The following is a 24,855-nucleotide window of genomic DNA, read 5'->3' as shown; positions in this document are numbered from 1 at the left end:
TCTGGTTCCCCTTAGTTTAGAGTTAGCCTCTAGTTCCTCTTAGTTTAGAGTTAGCCTCTAGTTCCCCTTAGCTTAGAGTTATGGTTAGAGTTATGCTTAGAGTCAGGGTTAGAGTTATGCTTAGAGTCAGGGTTAGAGTTAGGGTTAGAGTTAGGGTTAGAGTTAGGGTTAGGGTTAGAGTTAGGGTTAGAGTCAGGGTTAGAGTTATGCTTAGAGTCAGGGTTAGAGTTAGGGTTAGAGTCAGGGTTAGAGTTACGCTTAGAGTCAGGGTTAGAGTCAGGGTTAGAGTTAGGGTTAGAGTTAGGGTTAGAGTTAGGGTTAGAGTTATGCTTAGAGTCAGGGTTAGAGTCAGGGTTAGAGTCAGGGTTAGAGTCAGGGTTAGAGTCAGGGTTAGAGTCAGGGTTAGAGTTAGAGTTAGAGTCAGGGTTAGAGTTATGCTTAGAGTCAGGGTTAGAGTCAGGGTTAGAGTTATGCTTAGAGTCAGGGTTAGAGTTAGGGTTAGAGTGAGGGTGAGGATATCGGACCGTGCGGTGACCTATAACATGTAAATCAGACGGTTCTGGAGGACTCTAGAACGGTTCTTATGAGGTATAAATGTGTGATATCGGACCGTGCTGCGGCCTCCTGAGAGTTGGTGGTGATCTCGATGGCCAGCTGGACGCTCTTCTGCAGGGAGTCTCGTGTCCTCTGGTCGACGGGCTCCACGGACTGGATGTCCACGCTGCTGATCATCAGGTTGTTCTGGTTGAAGCGCAGGTTGGGACGGACGGCCAGCTTTTCATCGAATCCGAACACCGCGGAGCAGATGATCCGGTTCGAGTTCTATAAACAGACGACATCATAGATCCATGACGAGTCAAAACACGATGAATGAATGAAATAATGATGTCATAAGAACGCTGATAGAGGGACAGAGGACGGTGATAGAGGGACAGAGGACGGTGATGGAGGAACAGAGGACGGTGATGGAGGAACAGAGGATGGTGATGGAGGAACAGAGGACGGTGATGGAGGAACAGAGGACAGTGATGGAGGAACAGAGGACGGTGATGGAGGAACAGAGGACGGTGATGGAGGAACAGAGGACGGTGATGGAGGAACAGAGGACGCCGATAGAGGAACAGGGGACGCCGATAGAGGAACAGAGGACGCCGATAGAGGAACAGAGGATGCCGATAGAGGAACAGGGGACGGTGAAATGGAACCTTGTGGAAGTCGTCGAACTGGACGGAGGCGACGGCTCCTCGGACTCGGGAGGCGATGGCTTTGCAGGAATCTCCGACGAAGTCAGGAACTGAAAACAGAGCCGCTGCATCGGCAGAGCTCACCGGAGGCTTCACATCGAAGTGCCTGAAGAGAAAAAAAAAAGAAGACGAAGAGGGATCACCTTCAGAGACCATGAATCTAATAACTGAGGAGTGTTCAGAGCAGAGATCACATTTACTCGTTATACATCAAACATGAAGCTTTTAATAGAGACGTGCACTCAGAGCTGTCTTCATCACAGAGCTGTCTTCATCACAGAGCTGTCTTCATCACAGAGCTGTCTTCATCAGAAAGCTGTCTTCATCACAGAGCTGTCTTCATCACAGAGCTGTCTTCATCAGGTCTGATTTCAGAGTTCCACTTCCTTCACATTACATTGATATTAAAATAATCTCAGCAGTTTCGGGTGGAATTATTTTTTGTCTGTGCTGGAAGACCTTTATTTTGAAACATCAGAGTTAGATTACAACAACTGGAAATTAAAAAAAATAAATTAGACTGCAGAGTTAGCTTCTGGTTCCCTTTAGCTTAGAGTAAGCCTCTAGTTCCCTTTAGTTTAGAGTAAGCCTCTAGTTCCCTTTAGTTTAGAGTAAGCCTCTAGTTCCCTTTAGCTTAGAGTTAGCTTCTGGTTCCCTTTAGCTTAGAGTAAGCCTCTAGTTCCCTTTAGTTTAGAGTAAGCCTCTAGTTCCCTTTAGCTTAGAGTAAGCCTCTAGTTCCCTTTAGCTTAGAGTAAGCCTCTAGTTCCCTTTAGCTTAGAGTTAGCTTCTGGTTCCCTTTAGCTTAGAGTTAGCTTCTGGTTCCCTTTAGCTTAGAGTAAGCCTCTGGTTCCCTTTAGTTTAGAGTAAGCCTCTAGTTCCCTTTAGCTTAGAGTAAGCCTCTAGTTCCCTTTAGCTTAGAGTAAGCCTCTAGTTCCCTTTAGCTTAGAGTAAGCCTCTAGTTCCCTTTAGCTTAGAGTTAGCTTCTGGTTCCCTTTAGCTTAGAGTTAGCTTCTAGTTCCCTTTAGCTTAGAGTTAGCCTCTAGTTCCCTTTAGCTTAGAGTTAGCCTCTAGTTCCCTTTAGCTTAGAGTTAGCTTCTGGTTCCCTTTAGCTTAGAGTAAGCCTTTAGTTTAGAGTAAGCCTCTAGTTCCCTTTAGCTTAGAGTTAGCTTCTGGTTCCCTTTAGCTTAGAGTTAGCCTCTAGTTCCCTTTAGCTTAGAGTTAGCTTCTGGTTCCCTTTAGCTTAGAGTAAGCCTCTAGTTCCCTTTAGTTTAGAGTAAGCCTCTAGTTCCCTTCAGCTTAGAGTTAGCCTCTAGTTCCCTTTAGCTTAGAGTTAGCTTCTAGTTCCCTTTAGCTTAGAGTTAGCCTCTAGTTCCCTTTAGCTTAGAGTAAGCCTCTAGTTCCCTTTAGTTTAGAGTAAGCCTCTAGTTCCCTTTAGCTTAGAGTTAGCTTCTGGTTCCCTTTAGCTTAGAGTTAGCTTCTGGTTCCCTTAAGCTTAGAGTAAGCCTCTAGTTCCCTTTAGTTTAGAGTAAGCCTCTAGTTCCCTTTAGCTTAGAGTTAGCTTCTGGTTCCCTTTAGCTTAGAGTTAGCTTCTAGTTCCCTTTAGCTTAGAGTTAGCCTCTAGTTCCCTTTAGCCTAGAGTTAGCTTCTAGTTCCCTTTAGCTTAGAGTTAGCCTCTAGTTCCCTTTAGCTTAGAGTTAGCTTCTGGTTCCCTTTAGCTTAGAGTAAGCCTCTGGTTCCCTTTAGCTTAGAGTAAGCCTCTAGTTCCCTTTAGTTTAGAGTAAGCCTCTAGTTCCCTTTAGCTTAGAGTTAGCTTCTGGTTCCCTTTAGCTTAGAGTAAGCCTCTAGTTCCCTTTAGTTTAGAGTTAGCTTCTGGTTCCCTTTAGCTTAGAGTAAGCCTCTAGTTCCCTTTAGTTTAGAGTAAGCCTCTAGTTTCCTTTAGCTTAGAGTTAGCTTCTGGTTCCCTTTAGCTTAGAGTAAGCCTCTAGTTCCCTTTAGTTTAGAGTAAGCCTCTGGTTCCCTTTAGCTTAGAGTAAGCCTCTAGTTCCCTTTAGTTTAGAGTAAGCCTCTAGTTCCCTTCAGTTTAGAGTAAGCCTCTAGTTCCCTTTAGCTTAGAGTTAGCTTCTGGTTCCCTTTAGCTTAGAGTAAGCCTCTAGTTCCCTTTAGCTTAGAGTTAGCTTCTGGTTCCCTTTAGCTTAGAGTAAGCCTCTAGTTCCCTTTAGTTTATAGTTAGCTTCTAGTTCCCTTCAGCTTAGAGTTAGCTTCTGGTTCCCTTTAGCTTATAGTTAGCTTCTGGTTCCCTTTAGCTTAGAGTAAGCTTCTGGTTCCCTTTAGCTTAGAGTAAGCCTCTAGTTCCCTTTAGTTTAGAGTAAGCCTCTAGTTCCCTTTAGTTTAGAGTTAGCTTCTAGTTCCCTTCAGCTTAGAGTTAGCTTCTGGTTCCCTTTAGCTTAGAGTAAGCCTCTAGTTCCCTTTAGCTTAGAGTAAGCCTCTAGTTCCCTTTAGCTTAGAGTAAGCCTCTAGTTCCCTTTAGCTTAGAGTTAGCTTCTGGTAGTCTGGTGATCGCCATTTATTTGTCGTTTAGTTTTAGCTTTAGCTACAGTATGAAATACAACAAACTATCAAACAATGTTGAGTTTTTTCATTTATGGTTTGAGGGAGTGTTTTGCTGACAGGAAATAAAGATATTTGAGGACCGTAGTTTTAGTGTTAAATTACTAAACAAACAGTATCTCCATCCTTTAGTAACCTCTTGAGCTCTAGTCCTTAATGGTCATGTGTTTCCTGAAGACAGCTTAGTGCTGAACCAAGTCTAACCCAGCTTGGATGTGTTCCAGTTACCAGTTGTAGGAGAGCTGCAGCTGCAGGCGGGCGTGGTCGGCCGTCTCGATGGTGATGATGTCGGTGAAGAAGTCGGGTCCCAGCAGGAGGCAGATGGCCTTGTTGACATTGGCCCTCTTTGGTTTGTCTCCGGAGAGCGACAGCACGGTGAACTGCTCGTCAGGTCCCAACATCACCATCTCTGGTCCAAACACCACCCTGAAGACAAGACCACAGTTCATCGTGTCACCACCACATCAGCTCATCGTGTCACCACCACCACCAGGTCAGGAAACCCACCTGGCCTTCTTCTCTCTGTAGTCGTAGACCTGGACCGCGGCGTTGTGGGGAACCCTGTAGGAGACGACCCTGGTCTTGTCCCTCGGCAGACTATCACTGGTTTTGGTCCGGTCCGAGCGGTCGGCCAGCGGGTCCTTGTTTGAAGCCAGCAGGGCCTCGACGTTGGGAGGAAGCTCCTTCTGCCACAACTCCTCATCCTGGGTCAGCATGTAGGTGTGACCGATCACTGCTCGTACCTGAGAGGCAACAAGACACACTGAGGGTGGGCTGGACGCTGTGGAGGCTTTTTTATCATCCATGCTCTATATAATACTCGATATACTGGATTTATTCTGGATTTGTACCTTATCGTTATCTTGGACTTTTTGTATTTGCACTAGACGGTCAAAGGTTCTCGTACCTTTACCAGCGGTATGATCCTTTAAAGACTATCTAACTGGTACCTTTGCCTGCGGTATGTTCCTTTAAAGACTATCTAACTGGCACCTTTACCAGCGGTATGATCCTTTAAAGACTATCTAACTGGCACCTTTACCAGCGGTATGATCCTTTAAAGACTATCTAACTGGTACCTTTGCCTGCGGTATGTTCCTTTAAAGACTATCTGACTGGTACCTTTACCAGCGGTATGTTCCTTTAAAGACTATCTGACTGGTACCTTTACCAGCGGTATGTTCCTTTAAAGACTATCTGACTGGTACCTTTACCAGCGGTATGATCCTTTAAAGACTATCTAACTGGTACCTTTGCCTGCGGTATGTTCCTTTAAAGACTATCTGACTGGTACCTTTACCAGCGGTATGTTCCTTTAAAGACTATCTGACTGGTACCTTTACCAGCGGTATGATCCTTTAAAGACTATCTGACTGGTACCTTTACCAGCGGTATGTTCCTTTAAAGACTATCTGACTGGTACCTTTACCAGCGGTATGATCCTTTAAAGACTATCTGACTGGTACCTTTACCAGCGGTATGTTCCTTTAAAGACTATCTAACAGGTACCTTTACCAGCGGTACGTTTCTTTAAAGATTATCTGACTGGTACCTTTACCAGCGGTACGTTTCTTTAAAGACTATCTGACTGGTACCTTTACCAGCAGTATGATCCTATAAAGACTATCTGACTGGTACCTTTACCAGCGGTACGTTTCTTTAAAGACTATCTGACTGGTACCAGCGGTATGTTCCTTTAAAGACTATCTGACTGGTACCAGCGGTATGTTCCTTTAAAGACTATCTGACTGGTACCTTTACCAGCGGTATGATCCTTTAAAGACTATCTGACTGGCACCAACGGTGTGTTCCTTTAAAGACTATCTGACTGGTACCTTTACCAGCGGTATGATCCTTTAAAGACTATCTGACTGGTACCAGCGGTATGTTCCTTTAAAGACTATCTGACTGGTATCTTTACCAGCGGTATGATCCTTTAAAGACTATCTGACTGGTACCAGCGGTGTGTTCCTTTAAAGACTATCTGACTGGTACCTTTACCAGCGGTATGATCCTTTAAAGACTATCTGACTGGTACCAGTGGTATGATCCTTTAAAGACTATCTGACTGGTATTTTTACCAGCGGTATGTTCCTTTAAAGACTATCTGACTGGTACCTTTACCAGCGGTATGATCCTTTAAAGACTATCTGACTGGTACCAGCGGTGTGTTCCTTTAAAGACTATCTGACTGGTACCTTTACCAGCGGTATGTTCCTTTAAAGACTATCTGACTGGTACCTTTACCAGCAGTATGATCCTTTAAAGACTATCTGACTGGTACCAGCGGTATGTTCCTTTAAAGACTATCTGACTGGTACCTTTACCAGCGGTATGATCCTTTAAAGACTATCTGACTGATACCAGCGGTGTGTTCCTTTAAAGACTATCTGACTGGTACCTTTACCAGCGGTGTGTTCCTTTAAAGACTATCTGACTGGTACCAGCGGTATGATCCTTTAAAGACTATCTGACTGGTACCTTTACCAGCGGTATGTTCCTTTAAAGACTATCTGACTGGTACCTTTACCAGCGGTATGTTCCTTTAAAGACTATCTGACTGGTACCTTTACCAGCGGTATGTTCCTTCAAAGACTATCTGACTGGTACCTTTACCAGCGGTATGTTCCTTTAAAGACTATCTGACTGGTACCTTTACCAGCGGTATGTTCCTTCAAAGACTATCTGACTGGTACCTTTACCAGCGGTATGTTCCTTTAAAGACTATCTGACTGGTACCAGCGGTATGATCCTTTAAAGACTATCTGACTGGTACCTTTACCAGCGGTATGTTCCTTTAAAGACTATCTGACTGGTACCTTTACCAGCGGTATGTTCCTTCAAAGACTATCTGACTGGTACCTTTACCAGCGGTATGTTCCTTTAAAGACTATCTGACTGGTACCAGCGGCATGATCCTTTAAAGACTATCTGACTGGTACCAGCGGTATGATCCTTTAAAGACTATCTGACTGGTACCTTTACCAGCGGTATGATCCTTTAAAGACTATCTGACTGGTACCAGCGGTATGATCCTTTAAAGACTATCTGACTGGTACCTTTACCAGCGGTATGATCCTTTAAAGACTATCTGACTGGTACCTTTACCAGCGGTATGTTCCTTTAAAGACTATCTGACTGGTACCAGCGGTATGATCCTTTAAAGACTATCTGACTGGTACCAGCGGTATGATCCTTTAAAGACTATCTGACTGGTACCTTTACCAGCGGTATGTTCCTTTAAAGACTATCTGACTGGTACCTTTCCGGTTTTGATGTCCCTGACGTAGATGCCCTCGTTCTCGTCCAATGGGATGGCCTGTCGTTTGACCATCACCTCCACAGCGGCGGGGGGGACGTACTCGATGGGACCCCGCAGCATCCAGCGGTCTCCAGGGCGACGGAGGACGCCGCTCCTCCGCGAGCGCTTGGCCCTCTCCTGCATCAGCTCCTCCTCCTCTTCTTCCTCCTCCTCTTCACGCTGGCAGAGAGAATGGGGGAGAGAGAGGCGGAGGAGGGAGAGAAGGGTTAACGTGGCGATGCATCGGAGCGGTGGAGGAGAGGGAGGAGAGGGAGGAAGATGAAGAGGAGAAGAAGGAGGAGAGGAAGGAGAGGGAGGAAGATGAAGAGGAGGAGAGGGGGATGGAGAGGGGCACTGAGAGAAAAAATTAACATTTTAAAAGGCGGAGGAAAACGTAAAGGATGGAGGGATGGCGAGGTTTGATTTAAAGGAAAGAAGGGAGAGAAGAAGAAGAAGAGAGTTGGGGTATAATGGGTTAGCCAGGTTAGGAAGGGAGGATGAAGCAGTGAAGGACAGAATCACCTCAGACACACCTGCAGTAGCCAGCGATTAACACCTAGAGTAACCAGTGATTAACACCTGCAGTAACCAGTGATTAACACCTGCAGTAACCAGGTAACCAGTGATTAACACCTGCAGTAACCAGTGATTAACACCTGCAGTAACCAGTGATTAACACCTGCAGTAACCAGTGATTAACACCTACAGTAACCAGTGATTAACACCTGCAGTAACCAGTGATTAACACCTGCAGTAACCAGTGATTAACACCTACAGTAACCAGTGATTAACACCTGCAGTAACCAGTGATTAACACCTACAGTAACCAGTGATTAACACCTGCAGTAACCCGTGATTAACACCTGCAGTAACCCGTGATTAACACCTGCAGTAACCCGTGATTAACACCTGCAGTAACCAGTGATTAACACCAGCAGTAACCAGCGATTAACACCTGCAGTAACCAGTGATTAACACCTGCAGTAACCAGCGATTAACACCTGCAGTAACCAGGTAATCAGTGATTAACACCTACAGTAACCAGTGATTAACACCTGCAGTAACCAGTGATTAACACCTGCAGTAACCAGTGATTAACACCTGCAGTAACCAGCGATTAACACCTGCAGTAACCAGGTAATCAGTGATTAACACCTACAGTAACCAGTGATTAACACCTGCAGTAACCAGTGATTAACACCTACAGTAACCAGTGATTAACACCTGCAGTAACCAGTGATTAACACCTGCAGTAACCAGTGATTAACACCTGCAGTAACCAGCGATTAACACCTGCAGTAACCAGCGATTAACACCTGCAGTAACCAGGTAATCAGTGATTAACACCTGCAGTAACCAGGTAATCAGTGATTAACACCTACAGTAACCAGTGATTAACACCTGCAGTAACCAGCGATTAACACCTGTAGTAACCAGTGATTAACACCTGCAGTAACCAGCGATTAACACCTGCAGTAACCAGCGATTAACACCTACAGTAACCAGTGATTAACACCTGCAGTAGACAGTGATTAACACCTGCAGTAACCAGTGATTAACACCTGCAGTAACCAGTGATTAACACCTGCAGTAACCAGTGATTAACACCTGCAGTAACCAGGTAATCAGTGATTAACACCTGCAGTAACCAGGTAATCAGTGATTAACACCTACAGTAACCAGTGATTAACACCTGCAGTAACCAGTGATTAACACCTGCAGTAGACAGTGATTAACACCTGCAGTAACCAGGTAATCAGTGATTAACACCTGCAGTAACCAGTGATTAACACCTGCAGTAACCAGTGATTAACACCTGCAGTAGCCAGTGATTAACACCTGCAGTAACCAGGTAATCAGCGATTAACACCTGCAGTAACCAGGTAATCAGTGATTAACACCTACAGTAACCAGTGATAAACACCTGCAGTAACCAGTGATTAACACCTGCAGTAACCAGTGATTAACACCTGCAGTAGCCAGTGATTAACACCTGCAGTAACCAGGTAATCAGCGATTAACACCTGCAGTAACCAGGTAATCAGTGATTAACACATACAGTAACCAGTGATTAACACCTGCAGTAACCAGTGATTAACACCTGCAGTAACCAGTGATTAACACCTGCAGTAACCAGTGATTAACACCTGCAGTAACACCTGCAGTAACCAGTGATTAAGTTAGTCAGCAGCTAGTTCCTGCCATTAGAAGAGATTTGCCGACACTGGGTCAGTTCTCAGGTGGATCATGTTCTAGATCTGGTGATCTGGTGATCTGGTTCAGGCCGGCCCAATGCCGCCTTTCATCAGCCGGACGGTGGTTTCTGTCCTCACCTCCTCGGTGTCATTGAACGCCTCCACAGCTCTCAGCACCAGACCCTCCTCCTCCGACAGCACGTACACGTCTTGGATGCCGCTTTCTAGGCACTCGCCCGGCTGCAGGAAAAATGAGCGCTCACCCTGACGGAGAGAAAGCAAGGAATTTGTCAGTTCTCTACTTACATGCAGAATATTAGTGGCTTTTAGTTTTATGGCAGTAAAACAACACCGAATATTTTTGAGTGTTTCTGATTTCAAGAAAGAAAAACTAAATTAGGATTCAGCCGGTTTAGTTTGACAGAAGCAACGACCAGATGATTTATATTTAAAGAGACAACACAACAAAGACAAATCTTAACATTTAGAAATAAGATCTATTAGAAATGATTCTGAATCAGACACCTGTTGATGGGTTCTGATCCAGTTCAACAACTTCAATATAAAGTACAACGCCGACATTAAGACGTGGTACTAACCCTAATGTTCAGATATTAAAATACATCTCAGATGTTTTTTTATCTTGTAGAACCGTGATGGTTCCATCAGATGTTGTTGTTTTATCTGGTAGAACCATGGTGGTTCCATCAGATGTTGTTGTTTTATCTGGTAGAACCGTGATGGTTCCATCAGATGTTGTTGTTTTATCTGGTAGAACCGTGATGGTTCCATCCGATGTTGTTGTTTTATCTGGTAGAACCGTGATGGTTCCATCAGATGTTGTTGTTTTATCTGGTAGAACCGTGATGGTTCCATCCGATGTTGTTGTTTTATCTGGTAGAACCGTGATGTTCCATCCAATGTTGTTGTTTTATCTGGTAGAACCGTGATGGCTCCATGAGATGTTGTTGTTTCATCTGGTAGAACTGTGATGGTTCCATCAGATGTTGTTGTTTTATCTGGTAGAACCGTGATGGTTCCATCCGATGTTGTTGTTTTATCTGGTAGAACTGTGATGGTTCCATCAGATGTTGTTGTTTTATCTGGTAGAACCGTGATGGTTCCATCAGATGTTGTTGTTTTATCTGGTAGAACCATGGTGGTTCCATCAGATGTTGTTGTTTTATCTGGTAGAACCGTGATGGTTCCATTCGATGTTGTTGTTTTATCTGGTAGAACCGTGATATTCCATCAGATGTTGTTGTTTTATCTGGTAGAACCGTGGTGGTTCCATCAGATGTTGTTGTTTTATCTGGTAGAACCGTGATGGTTCCATCAGATGTTGTTGTTTTATCTGGTAGAACCCTGATGGTTCCATGAGATGTTGTTGTTTTATCTGGTAGAACCGTGATGGTTCCATCAGATGTTGTTGTTTCATCTGGTAGAACTGTGATGTTCCATCAGATGTTGTTGTTTTATCTGGTAGAACTGTGATGGTTCCATCAGATGTTGTTGTTTTATCTGGTAGAACCGTGATGGTTCCATCCGATGTTGTTGTTTTATCTGGTAGAACCGTGATGGTTCCATCAGATGTTGTTTTATCTGGTAGAACCGTGATGGTTCCATGAGATGTTGTTGTTTCATCTGGTAGAACTGTGATGGTTCCATCAGATGTTGTTTTATCTGGTAGAACCGTGATGGATCCATCCGATGTTGTTTTATCTGGTAGAACCGTGATGGTTCCATCAGATGTTGTTGTTTTATCTGGTAGAACTGTGATGGTTCCATCAGATGTTGTTGTTTTATCTGGTAGAACCGTGATGGTTCCATGAGATGTTGTTGTTTTATCTGGTAGAACCCTGATGGTTCCATCAGATGTTGTTGTTTTATCTGGTAGAACCCTGATAGTTCCATCAGATGTTATTGTTTTATCTGGTAGAACCATGAGGGTTCTGCTCACCTTCACCACCCTCTTCTGTCCCAGCTGAGGTTTCCCGTCGGGTCCGACCGGGTCCAGGATCACACAGTACTGTCTGCTGCTCAGAGTGGTCACGCTGACCACGCCCACCACCTCCTCCGCCACCGAGGGGATGTGAGCCTCCCTGTCGGCCATGGTGACCAGCCACTCCTCCCCCGTACGGCGGTCCCGCCCGCCGGCGTCCTTAAAGGACCGCAGGGCGCGAACGTGAAGCGCTTTCTGAGGAAACAACACAGGACAGATGAAGTTAAGGGGAAGTTAAGGTTCTCTGAGCAGTTGAAGTGTTGTAATCCTTCCTCCCTCCGGTACCACGCACGCACAGCACCGCTGCTTATCTCAGTTTACCTTATCTTATAGTTTATCTTATCTTATAGTTTATCTTATCTTATAGTTTACCTTATCTTATAGTTTATCTAATCGAATAGTTTACCTTATCTTATAGTTTATCTTATCTTATAGTTTATCTTATCGAATAGTTTACCTTATCTTATAGTTTACCTTATCTTATAGTTTATCTTATAGTTTATCTTATCTTATAGTTTATCTTATCTTATAGTTTATCTAATCGAATAGTTTACCTTATCTTATAGTTTACCTTATCTTATAGTTTACCTTATCTTATAGTTTACCTTATCTTATAGTTAATCTTATCTTAAAGTTTACCTTTAGACAAAAGCCTGGATGTTACTGAGACCAACTGACGTTTGTTGGGTTTTCAGTTTGACACAACGTTGACGGCGAGCGGTCGACTCACCTTGTCCGTCAGGATGAACGCGTTCACGATGTCGATGACTTCTTCGTGGGCACCTGGGAGGTACGCTCCCACCTTACTGACCAGCCACTCCTCACCTGCAACAACACAATCACTGATTACTAAATTAAATCACTTATTAAAAGGCTTTTTTTATAACTCATTTAATTAGTCTGTATATGCATTAGTGTGTTCTCAGGTTAAATATGAAACACAGAAGTAACACGTATGTTTTTAATTCTCTATATGTGTAGGCTACAATAGAATGATTTAGTATTTTTCCATTTCATTTTTCCTTATAAACGACTTTGTAATCTTTGGTTTTAATCAGAGACTGAATATAAAGAGTGGACGTGGTCGCCGTGACGTCACCCGTTGGTTTGTGGACGTTTTGAAGCCTCGAGTTCGGCAGTTTGGCCGTCACGTCTAGACGGTAAGACGCAATTGTGAAGCTCTCGTGAGATGGTTAATGTTAGGACAGGTTGTCAGCGGATCTCACAAAAGTTTTTGCAATTTGCGGGTTACCTTCTAGACATGACCCATTGGTCACCATCTTGGTTTTAAGCCGTCGCTATCTAGTTTTTTGGCAACCAGAAGTGACAGAGAGGGCGGAGCTAAGTACAACCGAACGCTGAATAAGACGGTTTTAGGAGACCAAAATGTTTTAATTAACTTTGATGAAGTGAAAACAAACTGTGATTAAAGGGTTAAAGTTGCAATATGTAAACACGGACAACTCCCAGACTGAACAACGCCGTGGTAGCGACCTGTCAATCAGCAGGTAGCCCCGCCCTAAAGCATCCCCTGCTTTATGGTCTATCTGACTCTAAATGGGACCATCATTTACTAAATGAACATCATGCTGTATGAAGAAGACTTGAAACATAAACTCATGTTTACAATGTTTACTGAGGTCATAAATCAAGAGAGAAGTAGAAGCTCATTCTCTATCAGACGTCTATACAACCAGAGGAGTCGCCCCCTGCTGGCTGCTAGACAGGATGCAGCTTTAAGCCTTCATTTCTCAGAACCGGAGGATGACGCCTGGTTTGGGCAACAAACAAATGTTATTACTGTTGTTATTGTTGTGTGTGTTTGTGTGTGTGTATAGATGTGCGTGTTAATGTGTGTAGATGTGTTACCGGTGACTCTGCGGACCCCCCCTCGGTCCACGCCTTCCTTGCGAGCTCTCAGTCTGATGGCCTGGTTCTCTCGGATCACCGTGGCCTTGATGGTCTCCAACACAGCCACCTCCTTCCTGGGGATGTAGGTCCCTGACACAACAACACACTCCATGAGTCAGAGATACAACCTCATGATTTATACGTCAAACACGTCTGATCTTCCTCCATGAGTCTGAGATACAACCTCATGATTTATACGTAAAACACGTCTGGATCTTCCTCCATGAGTCTGAGATACAACCTCATGATTTATACGTCAAACACGTCTGGATCTTCCTCCATGAGTCAGAGATACAACCTCATGATTTATACGTCAAACACGTCTGATCTTCCTCCATGAGTCAGAGATACAACCTCATGATTTATACGTCAAACACGTCTGATCTTCCTCCATGAGTCAGAGATACAACCTCATGATTTATACGTCAAACACGTCTGGATCTTCCTCCATGAGTCAGAGATACAACCTCATGATTTATACATCAAGCACATCTGATCTTCCTCCATGAGTCTGAGATACAACCTCATGATTTATACGTCAAACACGTCTGATCTTCCTCCATGAGTCTGAGATACAACCTCATGATTTATACGTCAAACACGTCTGTCTCTTTCTCCATGAGTCTGAGATACAACCTCATGATTTATACGTCAAACACGTCTGATCTTCCTCCATGAGACTGAGATACAACCTCATGATTTATACGTCAAACACGTATGTCTCTTTCTCCATGAGTCTGAGATACAACCTCATGATTTATATGTCAAACACGTCTGGCTCTTTCTCCATGAGTCAGAGATACAACCTCATGATTTATACGTCAAACACGTCTGGATCTTCCTCCATGAGACTGAGATACAACCTCATGATTTATACGTCAAACACGTCTGGCTCTTTCTCCATGAGTCTGAGATACAACCTCATGATGTATACGTCAAACACGTCTGATCTTCCTCCCATGAGACTGAGATACAACCTCATGATTTATACGTCAAACACGTCTGATCTTCCTCCATGAGTCTGAGATACAACCTCATGATTTATACGTCAAGCACGTCTGTCTCTTTCTCCATGAGTCTGAGATACAACCTCATGATTTATACGTCAAACACGTCTGGCTCTTTCTCCATGAGTCAGAGATACAACCTCATGATTTATACGTCAAACACGTCTGGATCTTCCTCCATGAGACTGAGATACAACCTCATGATTTATACGTCAAACACGTCTGGCTCTTTCTCCATGAGTCTGAGATACAACCTCATGATGTATACGTCAAACACGTCTGATCTTCCTCCATGAGACTGAGATACAACCTCATGATTTATACGTCAAACACGTCTGATCTTCCTCCATGAGTCTGAGATACAACCTCATGATTTATACGTCAAGCACGTCTGATCTTCCTCCATGAGTCTGAGATACAACTTCATGATTTATACGTCAAACATGTCTGTCTCTTTCTCCATGAGTCTGAGATACAACCTCATGATTTATACGTCTAACACGTCTGATCTTCCTCCATGAGTCTGAGATACAACCTCATGATTTATACGTCAAACACGTCTGGCTCTTTCTCCATGAGTCAGAGATACAACCTCATGATTTATACGTCAAACACGTCTGATCTTCCTCCATGAGACTGAGATACAACCTCATGATTTATACGTCAAACACGTCTGATCTTCCTCCATGAGTCTGAGATACAACCTCATGATTTATACGTCAAACACGTCTGATCTTCCTCCATGAGTCTGAGATACAACCTCATGATTTATACGTCAAACACGTCTGTCTCTTTCTCCATGAGTCTGAGATACAACCTCATGATTTATACGTCAAACACGTCTGATCTTCCTCCATGAGTCTGAGATACAACCTCATGATTTATACGTCAAACACGTCTGTCTCTTTCTCCATGAGTCTGAGATACAACCTCATGATTTATACGTCAAACACGTCTGATCTTCCTCCATGAGACTGAGATACAACCTCATGATTTATACGTCAAACACGTCTGGCTCTTTCTCCATGAGTCTGAGATACAACCTCATGATTTATACGTCAAACACGTCTGATCTTCCTCCATGAGTCTGAGATACGACCTCATGATACACTTTACGTGTTTAACATCTGGAGACATATCAGCTCACAGATCTCATCATTTATTTTCACATTTAAACATAAACCTCTTGAGGTGACATTAATATGGATAAAAATACAATCAAAGAGTGAAATATAAGCAGAATTAAAAAGACATTAATGATTTAAATACATGGTATCTGTAAAATAATTTACTAATATTCTGAATATATATATATATATATATATATTGAGTATTATTATTTAGTGAAACATCGAAGGACACCAGACACCAGAGTGATATCGTCCTCACTGAGCAGCTGCATTATGGGGGACAAAAGACAAACTAAATATTTAATAAGTTAAACCAACAACGATCGGATGATGCTCTGTAATATTAATGTGGGAGCACAGATGTTCCAGATGTGTTTAGTGTTAATGATAAAACACACCTGGTCCTTCAAACAGCCACTCGTCTCCGGCCACCCTCTTGTTTCCTCCCTCCTCCTCAAAGTCCAGCAGAGCCTGAAGACGCAGCGCCGTGTCGGGATACACGATCTGCAGCGGCGTCACGTCCTGGAGCGCAAAGACGGCACGTTACACATCTCATTGACATGTTACACATGCTACACACATGCTACACACTGTTTTATGGATTACAAAAAGACGGCCGTGTGTGTGATGGAGCGGTTTGGGGTTTCGGACCGACCTGCTGGACCTCCTCTCCGGGGTAGAGGGGGAACGGGTCCTGGGTCAGACGGATCTCCAGGTCGGCGTGGCGAAGTTTGGCCTGACCCGATTGGTCAAAGAGGACCTGCTTGTCATCATCGCGGGCCACGGGGTTGATGACCACGCAGTAGTGACGCGGCGGCACCATGATCATCCGAACCGGCATGAACAGAACTCTGAGGAGAGAGAAGAGATCAATACCTAATATCATATATAATAATAATATATCACCATGGTTACATTAATGATCAATACTCTGTTGTCTTTATTGTGTAAGAATAACACATACTACTGTTAATACTGAGACTGTATGTTGATGTTTGATTTTATCATCAGTTGATCGGAAGTCTCAGAGAACCAAGAAACGACCAAAACCCTCCAAACGTTCACATATTGGTTCTTCTACCAGTAGAATCTGAGAGCCTCCAGGTAAAGTAATGCACCTGAATGTTACATCATTTCAAATCCATAAAGTCTCCGTCCGTCCATCAGTGAAGACAGTAAATGGATCCAGACAAAATCAATACCCAGTCACATGGTTTACTTCTTTTTCTGCTTGTATGAGCGATAAAATCACTGAGAGAGCACAAAGTACATCAGAGCTGCTGGAATAAAGACTCATCAACAGGAAACACGTCTGTGTGTTGATGTCATCCTAATCCATGCTAATCAATCACCAGATTAAGGGTCTGAAGTCCTGCCAGCCAGAGTGAGTCAGCTGTAGATCGGCTGTTTGGGTAACTGGATGACAGCAGCAGAGATGTGAGACGGGTCTCTGACGGCAAGTCATCTGTTATATATAATCTATATAAGAGTGTTCCCCTCTCTAAGGTTCCTCTAAGGTTCCTTCTCTGACCTCTGATGTTACCCTCTCTAAGGTTCCTCTAAGGTTCCTTCTCTAACCTCTGATGTTCCCCTCTCTAAGGTTCCTTCTCTGACCTCTAATGTTCCCCTCTCTAAGGTTCCTTCTCTGATCTCTGATGTTCCCCTCTTTAAGGTTCCTCTAAGGTTCCTTCTCTGACCTCTGATGTTCCCCTCTCTAAGGTTCCTCTAAGGTTCCTTCTCTGACCTCTAATGTTCCCCTCTCTAAGGTACCTTCTCTGACCTCTGATGTTCCCCTCTCTAAAGGTTCCTCTAAGGTTCCTTCTCTGACCTCTGATGTTCCCCTCTCTAAAGGTTCCACTAAGGTTCCTTCTCTGACCTCCGATGTTCCCCTCTCTACAGGTTCCTTTAAGGTTCCCTCTCTGACCTCTGATGTTCCCTCTCTAAAGGTTCCTTCTCTGACCTCTGATGTTCCCCTCTCTAAAGGTTCCTTTAAGGTTCCTTCTCTGACCTCTCATTGTCCTGGCGGATGTAGGTGAGCGGTCCGATCTCCACCCGGGCGATGTTGGTGTTCTGGTCCAACACATGGATGTAGTGATGGGGCGGGATGCGGATGATGGATGCCTCCACCAACACGTCAAACTCCGGCCCCCGTTGTCCTCCTTTCTTAGACATGATCCAAAGTAAATACTGCAGAGACGAGAGACAGAGACAAGAGACACAGTCACGATCCAAACTAAATACTGCAGAGACGAGAGACACAGACAAGAGACACAGTCGTTTGTCATTTCAGAAATACAGATGCAAGTCGACGTGATTGGTTGATACCTTTACTCGTGGTGCGAAAGCTCTGAAAAATCAACCTCATCTTTCACTGCGTAATCTTCACGATCTGTGTGAAAGTATTCATGATAAAAACAACAGTTTGGAAAAAATATATTGACGTGAGAATTAATCCCAGGAAGAAAAAGGCCTTTATTCTGTCGAACGACTAATGGACTCTGATATCCAGCAGTTCTCAACCTTTGATACTCGTTAGGTCCCAGACGGACCCCCCATCTGATAGAGTACTATATTATATACTCGTTAGGTCCCGGACGGACCCCCCATCTGATAGGGTACTATATTATATACTCTTTAGGTCCCAGACGGACCCCCCGTCTGATAGGGTACTATATTATATACTCTTTAGGTCCCAGACGGACCCCCCGTCTGATAGGGTACTATATTATATACTCTTTAGGTCCCAGACGGACCCCCCGTCTGATAGGGTACTATATTATATACTCTTTAGGTCCCAGACGGACCCCCCGTCTGATAGGGTACTATATTATATACTCTTTAGGTCCCAGACGGATCCCCCGTCTGATAGGGTACTATATTATATACTCTTTAGGTCCCAGACGGACCCCCCGTCTGATAGGGTACTATATTATATACTCTTTAGGTCCCAGACGGACCCCCCGTCTGATAGGGTACTATATTATATACTCTTTAGGTCCCGGACGGACCCCCCATCTGATAGAGTACTATATTATATACTCGTTAGGTCCCGGACGGACCCCCCATCTGATAGAGTACTATATTATATACTCTTTAGGTCCCGGACGGACCCCCCGTCTGATAGGGTACTATAGTATATACTCGTTAGGTCCCGGACGGACCCCCCGTCTGATAGGGTAATATATTATATACTCGTTAGGTCCCGGACGGACCCCCCATCTGATAGGGTACTATATTATATACTCGTTAGGTCCCGGGCGGACCCCCCGTCTGATAGGGTACTATATTATATACTCGTTAGGTCCCGGACGGACCCCCCGTCTGATAGGGTACTATATTATATACTCGTTAGGTCCCGGACGGACCCCCCGTCTGATAGGGTACTATATTATATACTATAGCGGTCAGTTAACTGTGGAGGAAGTGAAACCGTTGATTACAATAATCACTCTGATGACTCACACTGGGCTCACTTCTATAGTGAATTAAATAGTGTAAATAAATTATTCTCCATTTCCTGGGGACCTCATGGACCTCCCTCATGGACCTCCCTCATGGACCTCCCTCATGGACCTCATCACGTGGACCTCCCTCATGGACCTCCCTCATGGACCGCTGGTTGAGAACCACTGGACTGATCCATTAATGGACTAATCATTGAGTTACTGGTGATCGTGGTATCTGTCCAATACAAGGACTGAGTGAGTGCATTGAACAAGTCAATAATTGGATGTGCAAGAAAGACAAAACTGAGGTCAGAATTTTTGGAGCCAAAGAGGAAAGATTAAAGGTTAGAGCTCAGCTACGATCTGTAATGTTAAAAAGCTCGGACCGAGCCAGAGGTCTTGGTGTAGTCATGGACTCTGACCTGAGATTTAACAGCCATATTAAGACAATTACAAAGACAGCCTTCTATCTTGGATGTTTGTGTGAAGCACTTTGAATTGTTACTGAAATGTGATTATATATATACACAGATGAAGCTGCCTCGCCTTGAAGCAGAGAACTCAGAGAACTCTTCCACCGAAGGAACAAACAGGTTCAACATGACGAAAAAAAAGTTCAGATGAACAAAAGAGAACTAGTTTTTCCTGACGTTAACCCGAGGAACATGAACAGTGAGGGCGTTGAGAAGTCAACCTGAAGGCTGGAAGAAAAATGACATTTCTAGACTTTATTTAGACGTTGATGACGAGGTGAAGCTCAGGTGTTCAGGTATTCAGGTATGCACACAGACACACCCGCTATACAAAGTCCACACAACATGAATACACGGCGTCACGAACTGCTGACGATCCTTTAAATAACATTCAGTATGTGACCAAAGTTCCTTCTCTGTTTAAAGTTCCTGTTAGTAACTTGTTCCAGGTATAAATCATTGCTGGTCGGTGTCTCATGGTCTCGCGTGTGTCTCCGCTGTTCAGACTCAGACTCCAACACAAACTCCAGTGAAGCACCAAAACCTCTTGGTTGTATCTAGTGAAGCTGTTAAACAGTGTTGGCCGCGGTCGGAGGACGCGGAGGAGACCGTAGCTTTGGTCTCCAGGACCGGAGTCTCTGCTCCTCTGCTCCTCTGCCTGCCTTCACTCACACACCACGCTCCTTCTCTCTCTCTCTCCACCTCTCCCGTGCATGCTGCTCACTCCACACTGCAGAAGAGTTAGTTTAGCTCTGAGAATATCTAGTGAATGTTCAGTGGACGTTTGTGCAGAAATAACTGCTGCAGCTCCTCCAGACCAACAGAGGTTTCCCGTGTCTTGTGAAGTGACGGGGCTCCACAGAGAGAAACGTTATCGTCTCCCACCAAAACTCCTGCATCTCCCCCGTTCCCTCCGGCCGTCTCTTTATTTTTATTATTTTAGTCGTCAACTTGAGCTCTTGTTGTCGGTTACACTCTGATGAACTCAGTTTGACATTTAAAAACTCCTCTTTTTATCACGAGGTCTGGTTGACTGGTCGGCTTTCTCACTATTTTATGACATTTTATAAAGTAAATAATGAACTGAGTCAAAACTCAAACACGAGGTTCTGAAAACAGACAGTCACAAGATTAGACTCACAGTCAGCCACACAGACGGAAAATATCTGAGATTCAGGAAGAAGAAGAGGAGGTGGAGGAGGAAGAGGAAGAAGGAAGAAGATGAAGAAGGGATGAGGAGGAAGAGGAAGAAGAGGAGGAAGAGGAGGTGGAGGAGGAGGAAGAAGATGAAGAAGGGATGAGGAGGAAGAGGAAGAAGAAGAAGGAAGAGGAGGAAGAAGAGGAGGTGGAGGAGGAGGAAGAAGATGAAGAAGGGATGAGGAGGAAGAGGAAGAAGAAGAAGGAAGAAGGAAGAGGAGGTGGAGGAGGAGGAAGAAGATGAAGGGATGAGGAGGAAGAGGAAGAAGAGGAGGAAGAAGGAAGAGGAGGAAGAGGAAGGAGGAAGAAGGGAGGAGGAGGAAGAAGGAAGACGAGGAAGAAGAGGAAGAGGAGGAAGAAGAAGGGAGAGGAGGAAGAGGAGGAGGAAGAAGATGAAGAAGGGAGGAGGAGGAAGAGGAGGAAGAAGAAGGAAGAGGAGGAAGAGGAGGAAGAAGATGAAGAAGGGAGGAGGAGGAAGAGGAAGAAGAAGAAGGAAGAAGAGGAAGAAGGAAGAGAAGGTGGAGGAGGAGGAAGAAGATGAAGAAGGGATGAGGAGGAAGAGGAAGAAGAGGAGGAAGAGGAAGGAGGAAGAAGGGAGGAGAAGGAAGAAGGAAGACGAGGAAGAGGAGGAAGAAGAAGGAAGAGGAGGAAGAGGAAGAGGAGGAGGAAGAAGATGAAGAAGGGAGGAGGAGGAAGAGGAAGAAGAAGGAAGAGGAGGAAGAAGAAGGAAGAAGAGGAGGAGGAGGAAGAGGAAGGAGGAAGAAGATGAAGGGAGGAGGAGGAAGAGGAAGAGGAAGAAGAAGGAAGAGGAGGAGGAGGAGGAAGAAGATGAAGAAGGGAGGAGGAGGAAGAGGAAGAAGAAGGAAGTGGAGGAAGAGGAAGAAGAAGGAAGAGGAAGAGGAGGGAGGGAGGAGGAAGAGGCGGTAAAGGGGGGAAGAGGACGAAGAAGGAGGAAGAGGAAGAGGGAGGAGGGGAAAGAGGAGGAACAGGAAGAGGAGGAGGAGGAAGAGGAGGAAGAGGAAGAGGAGTGAGGAAGAGGAGGAGGAGGAGGAGTGAGGAGGAGGAGGAAGAGGGCGGAAGATGAGTGAGGAAGAGGAGGAGGAGGTATTGTTGAGTATAAAGAACATGACCCCCCCCAGTTTAATCATCATCATCATCTTCATCTGCTGCAGACTGTTGAACAACAGCTGCTCCTATCGGTATCTGAGCTGCTCCTATCGGTATCTGAGCTGCTCCTATCGGTATCTGAGCTGCTCGTATCGGTATCTGAGCTGCTCCTATCGGTATCTGAGCTGCTCCTATCGGTATCTGAGCTGCTCGTATCGGTATCTGAGCTGCATGCAGCAGCTTCCTGGTTATAACCTGAACTGACGCCCAACAACACCAGAACACCAGACTCCATTACAGATCCTCCACATTTAATATGATCTGATTTGTTCAGCAGAATTCACAAATGGAAGATTATTGATTAACACATTTTATGAATTAACTGGAAGCTCCGCTGAGTTCGGCTTCATTAATAAACACAGAGGAGCTCTTATATATATATATATATATATATATATATATATTTATATTTATATATATATATATATATATATATATATATATATATATATATATAGTGTCCACCAGCTGCCTGACGACATGTCGGGATCCGGCTGATTAAAGTTCCGCTCGGTGGTTCAGATTCAGGTCCGGTTCACAAACATTCATAAACATCTGGAGTTGTTTTCTATAAAGCAGCTGTTCTACTTTCAATTCACTTCAGTTTGTGTTTGTGTAGCGTTAAATCAGAAGTTATCTAGAGAGCAGGTCTGAGACCGAAACCAGAGTCCACCCAGCAGGATCCACCAAGCGCGCTGTGGCCAGAACAACTCCCCGCTTACTGGCAAGAAACCTGGAGCAGGACCGGGACCGGGACCGGGACCGGGCTCTGGACCGGGCTCTGGACCGGGCTCTGGACCGGGCTCTGGAGCAGAACCAGGACCGGGACCGGGCTCTGGACCGGGCTCTGGACCGGGCTCTGGACCGGGCTCTGGGTGGGAGGAAGTTTAAAATGTGAGGCTTCAGATCAGAGTTTCTTACCTCTCAGCAGCAGCAGCAGTTCAGACCAGATCCGGGGTCGACTGGTGACTCTTATAGGAACCAGGAGAACCAGGAGAACCAGGAGAACCAGGAGAACCACAGACAGACAACAGACACGGTTATAAAGAGGAGGGCGGAACTCCCGGAACTCAGCTCAGCACTCAGTCACGTGATTTACCGACTTCACTGCTGCAGAGCTACGTCACAGTCAGATCAGCTGGTCACCGCTGTACCCGATCTATACCTCTAGATCTATACTTCTGGATGTATACCTGATCTAGACTTCTGGATCTATACCTCTAGATCTATACCTCTAGATCTATACTTCTGGATGTATACCTGATCTAGACTTCTGGATCTATACCTCTAGATCTATACCTGATCTATACCTCTAGATCTATACCTGATCTATACCTCTAGATCTATACCTGATCTATACCTCTAGATCTATACCTGATCTAGACTTCTGGATCTATACCTCTAGATCTATACCTGATCTATACCTCTAGATCTATACCTGATCTATACCTCTAGATCTATACCTGGAAATATAAAGAGGAATAAATAAGTAAATAAAAAGTGTAGAAATAGAAGAGAAATAGAAAATAAATATATAATATAATAAATAAATGTGGAAATATAAAGACAAAACAAAATATAAAAGAATAATTATAAGCATTTACTTTCACATTCATTTCTGTAAATATTTTTTTATATATTTTAAAAACATGTATTTATTTATGTTATGCACTACTCTATTTTTTATGCATATTTTAAAATGTGTATGTAATGTCCATTATTTATGTAACTGTATCCCTTTATTATTCTTTACCTTTCATTCATCATGAATCAGAACAACAGGTCAAATCACATAAAACAAACATATTCTACAGAAATATAATTATTATAAGTTTAGTAATCAAACTTTATTTAACACATTTCAGCTGCAGGTTTAAAAACTGAAACACAGATGTTCAATAAATGATCGATAAATAATAGATGTACTTCATAAAGACAGATCACGAGAACACATGAGCAGCGTAACATCAGAGATATTTAATGGTTAAACAAATAATCCAGTCAAACACACACAATATGATGCAGAGCTGATCAATACCGATCAATACTGATCAATACCGATCAATACTGATCAATACCAGCAGACGGTTTCTGATCACATTCTTTCATGTTTTGGTGTGAAGACACTAAACTTTAGGAATGTGACTCTGACATCGTCTCTACAGGTGAGTCAGACTGCAGGTTACCTGAAGCTGCATCCGGAGGATTTAAAGGGACAGTTCAGGTGTTTCTCAGTGTGGCTGTATGAAGTCTATCCGTCGGTATAAAGGTATCCGTAGTCAGAGTATTACTACACTAGAGACAGATAGGAGTACCAGCAGTACTGCTGTCAGTGTATTACTACAGTAGAGACAGACAGGAGTACCAGCAGCAGGTTTTTGGCCTACTCTGACAGCAGTACTGCTGGTACTCCTGTCTGTCTCTAGTGTAGTAATACTCTGACAGCAGTACTGCTGGTACTCCTGTCTGTTTCTAGTGTAGTAATACACTGACAGCAGTACTGCTGGTACTCCTGTCTGTCTCTACTGTAGTAATACACTGACAGCAGTACTGCTGGTACTCCTGTCTGTCTCTACTGTAGTAATACACTGACAGCAGTACTGCTGGTACTCCTGTCTGTCTCTACTGTAGTAATACACTGACAGCAGTACTGCTGGTACTCCTGTCTGTTTCTACTGTAGTAATACACTGACAGCAGTACTGCTGGTACTCCTGTCTGTCTCTACTGTAGTAATACACTGACAGCAGTACTGCTGGTACTCCTGTCTGTCTCTACTGTAGTAATACACTGACAGCAGTACTGCTGGTACTCCTGTCTGTCTCTACTGTAGTAATACACTGACAGCAGTACTGCTGGTACTCCTGTCTGTTTCTACTGTAGTAATACACTGACAGCAGTACTGCTGGTACTCCTGTCTGTTTCTACTGTAGTAATACACTGACAGCAGTACTGCTGGTACTCCTGTCTGTCTCTACTGTAGTAATACACTGACAGCAGTACTGCTGGTACTCCTGTCTGTCTCTACTGTAGTAATACACTGACAGCAGTACTGCTGGTACTCCTGTCTGTCTCTACTGTAGTAATACACTGACAGCAGTACTGCTGGTACTCCTGTCTGTCTCTACTGTAGTAATACACTGACAGCAGTACTGCTGGTACTCCTGTCTGTCTCTA

The 24,855-nt window shown here is 44.2% G+C and overlaps 1 protein-coding gene and 1 long non-coding RNA gene across 2 annotated transcripts in view; one reads left to right on the top strand and one right to left on the bottom strand.

Annotated features, from left to right (window-relative positions):
* LOC119484133 (major vault protein) overlaps positions 1–22,766 on the bottom strand; it is a 31,036-nt gene extending 8,270 nt beyond the window's left edge. Inside the window, exons 1-13 of the mRNA XM_037762664.1 lie at positions 22,602–22,766; positions 17,406–17,584; positions 16,053–16,248; positions 15,796–15,919; positions 13,219–13,350; positions 12,080–12,174; positions 11,308–11,544; positions 9,486–9,611; positions 7,114–7,332; positions 4,359–4,594; positions 4,080–4,277; positions 1,206–1,350; positions 611–822 (exon numbers count right to left, since the gene is read on the bottom strand). Of these exons, the coding sequence (XP_037618592.1) occupies positions 611–822; positions 1,206–1,350; positions 4,080–4,277; positions 4,359–4,594; positions 7,114–7,332; positions 9,486–9,611; positions 11,308–11,544; positions 12,080–12,174; positions 13,219–13,350; positions 15,796–15,919; positions 16,053–16,248; positions 17,406–17,569 (2,084 nt within the window). The 5' untranslated portion in view covers positions 17,570–17,584; positions 22,602–22,766. The remainder of the gene's footprint in view (positions 1–610; positions 823–1,205; positions 1,351–4,079; positions 4,278–4,358; positions 4,595–7,113; positions 7,333–9,485; positions 9,612–11,307; positions 11,545–12,079; positions 12,175–13,218; positions 13,351–15,795; positions 15,920–16,052; positions 16,249–17,405; positions 17,585–22,601) is intronic.
* LOC119484134 lies at positions 5,806–24,167 on the top strand. The gene is made up of 3 exons (XR_005205902.1): positions 5,806–5,816; positions 23,855–23,861; positions 23,960–24,167. It is a non-coding gene; the product is annotated as an uncharacterized LOC119484134 (long non-coding RNA).
* Positions 24,168–24,855: the final 688 nt, after the last annotated feature.

Source organism: Sebastes umbrosus (assembly GCF_015220745.1).
Source record: "Sebastes umbrosus isolate fSebUmb1 chromosome 14 unlocalized genomic scaffold, fSebUmb1.pri SUPER_14_unloc_2, whole genome shotgun sequence".
NCBI lineage: Eukaryota > Metazoa > Chordata > Actinopteri > Perciformes > Sebastidae > Sebastes > Sebastes umbrosus.
This window is presented reverse-complemented; position numbering and strand designations above follow the sequence as displayed.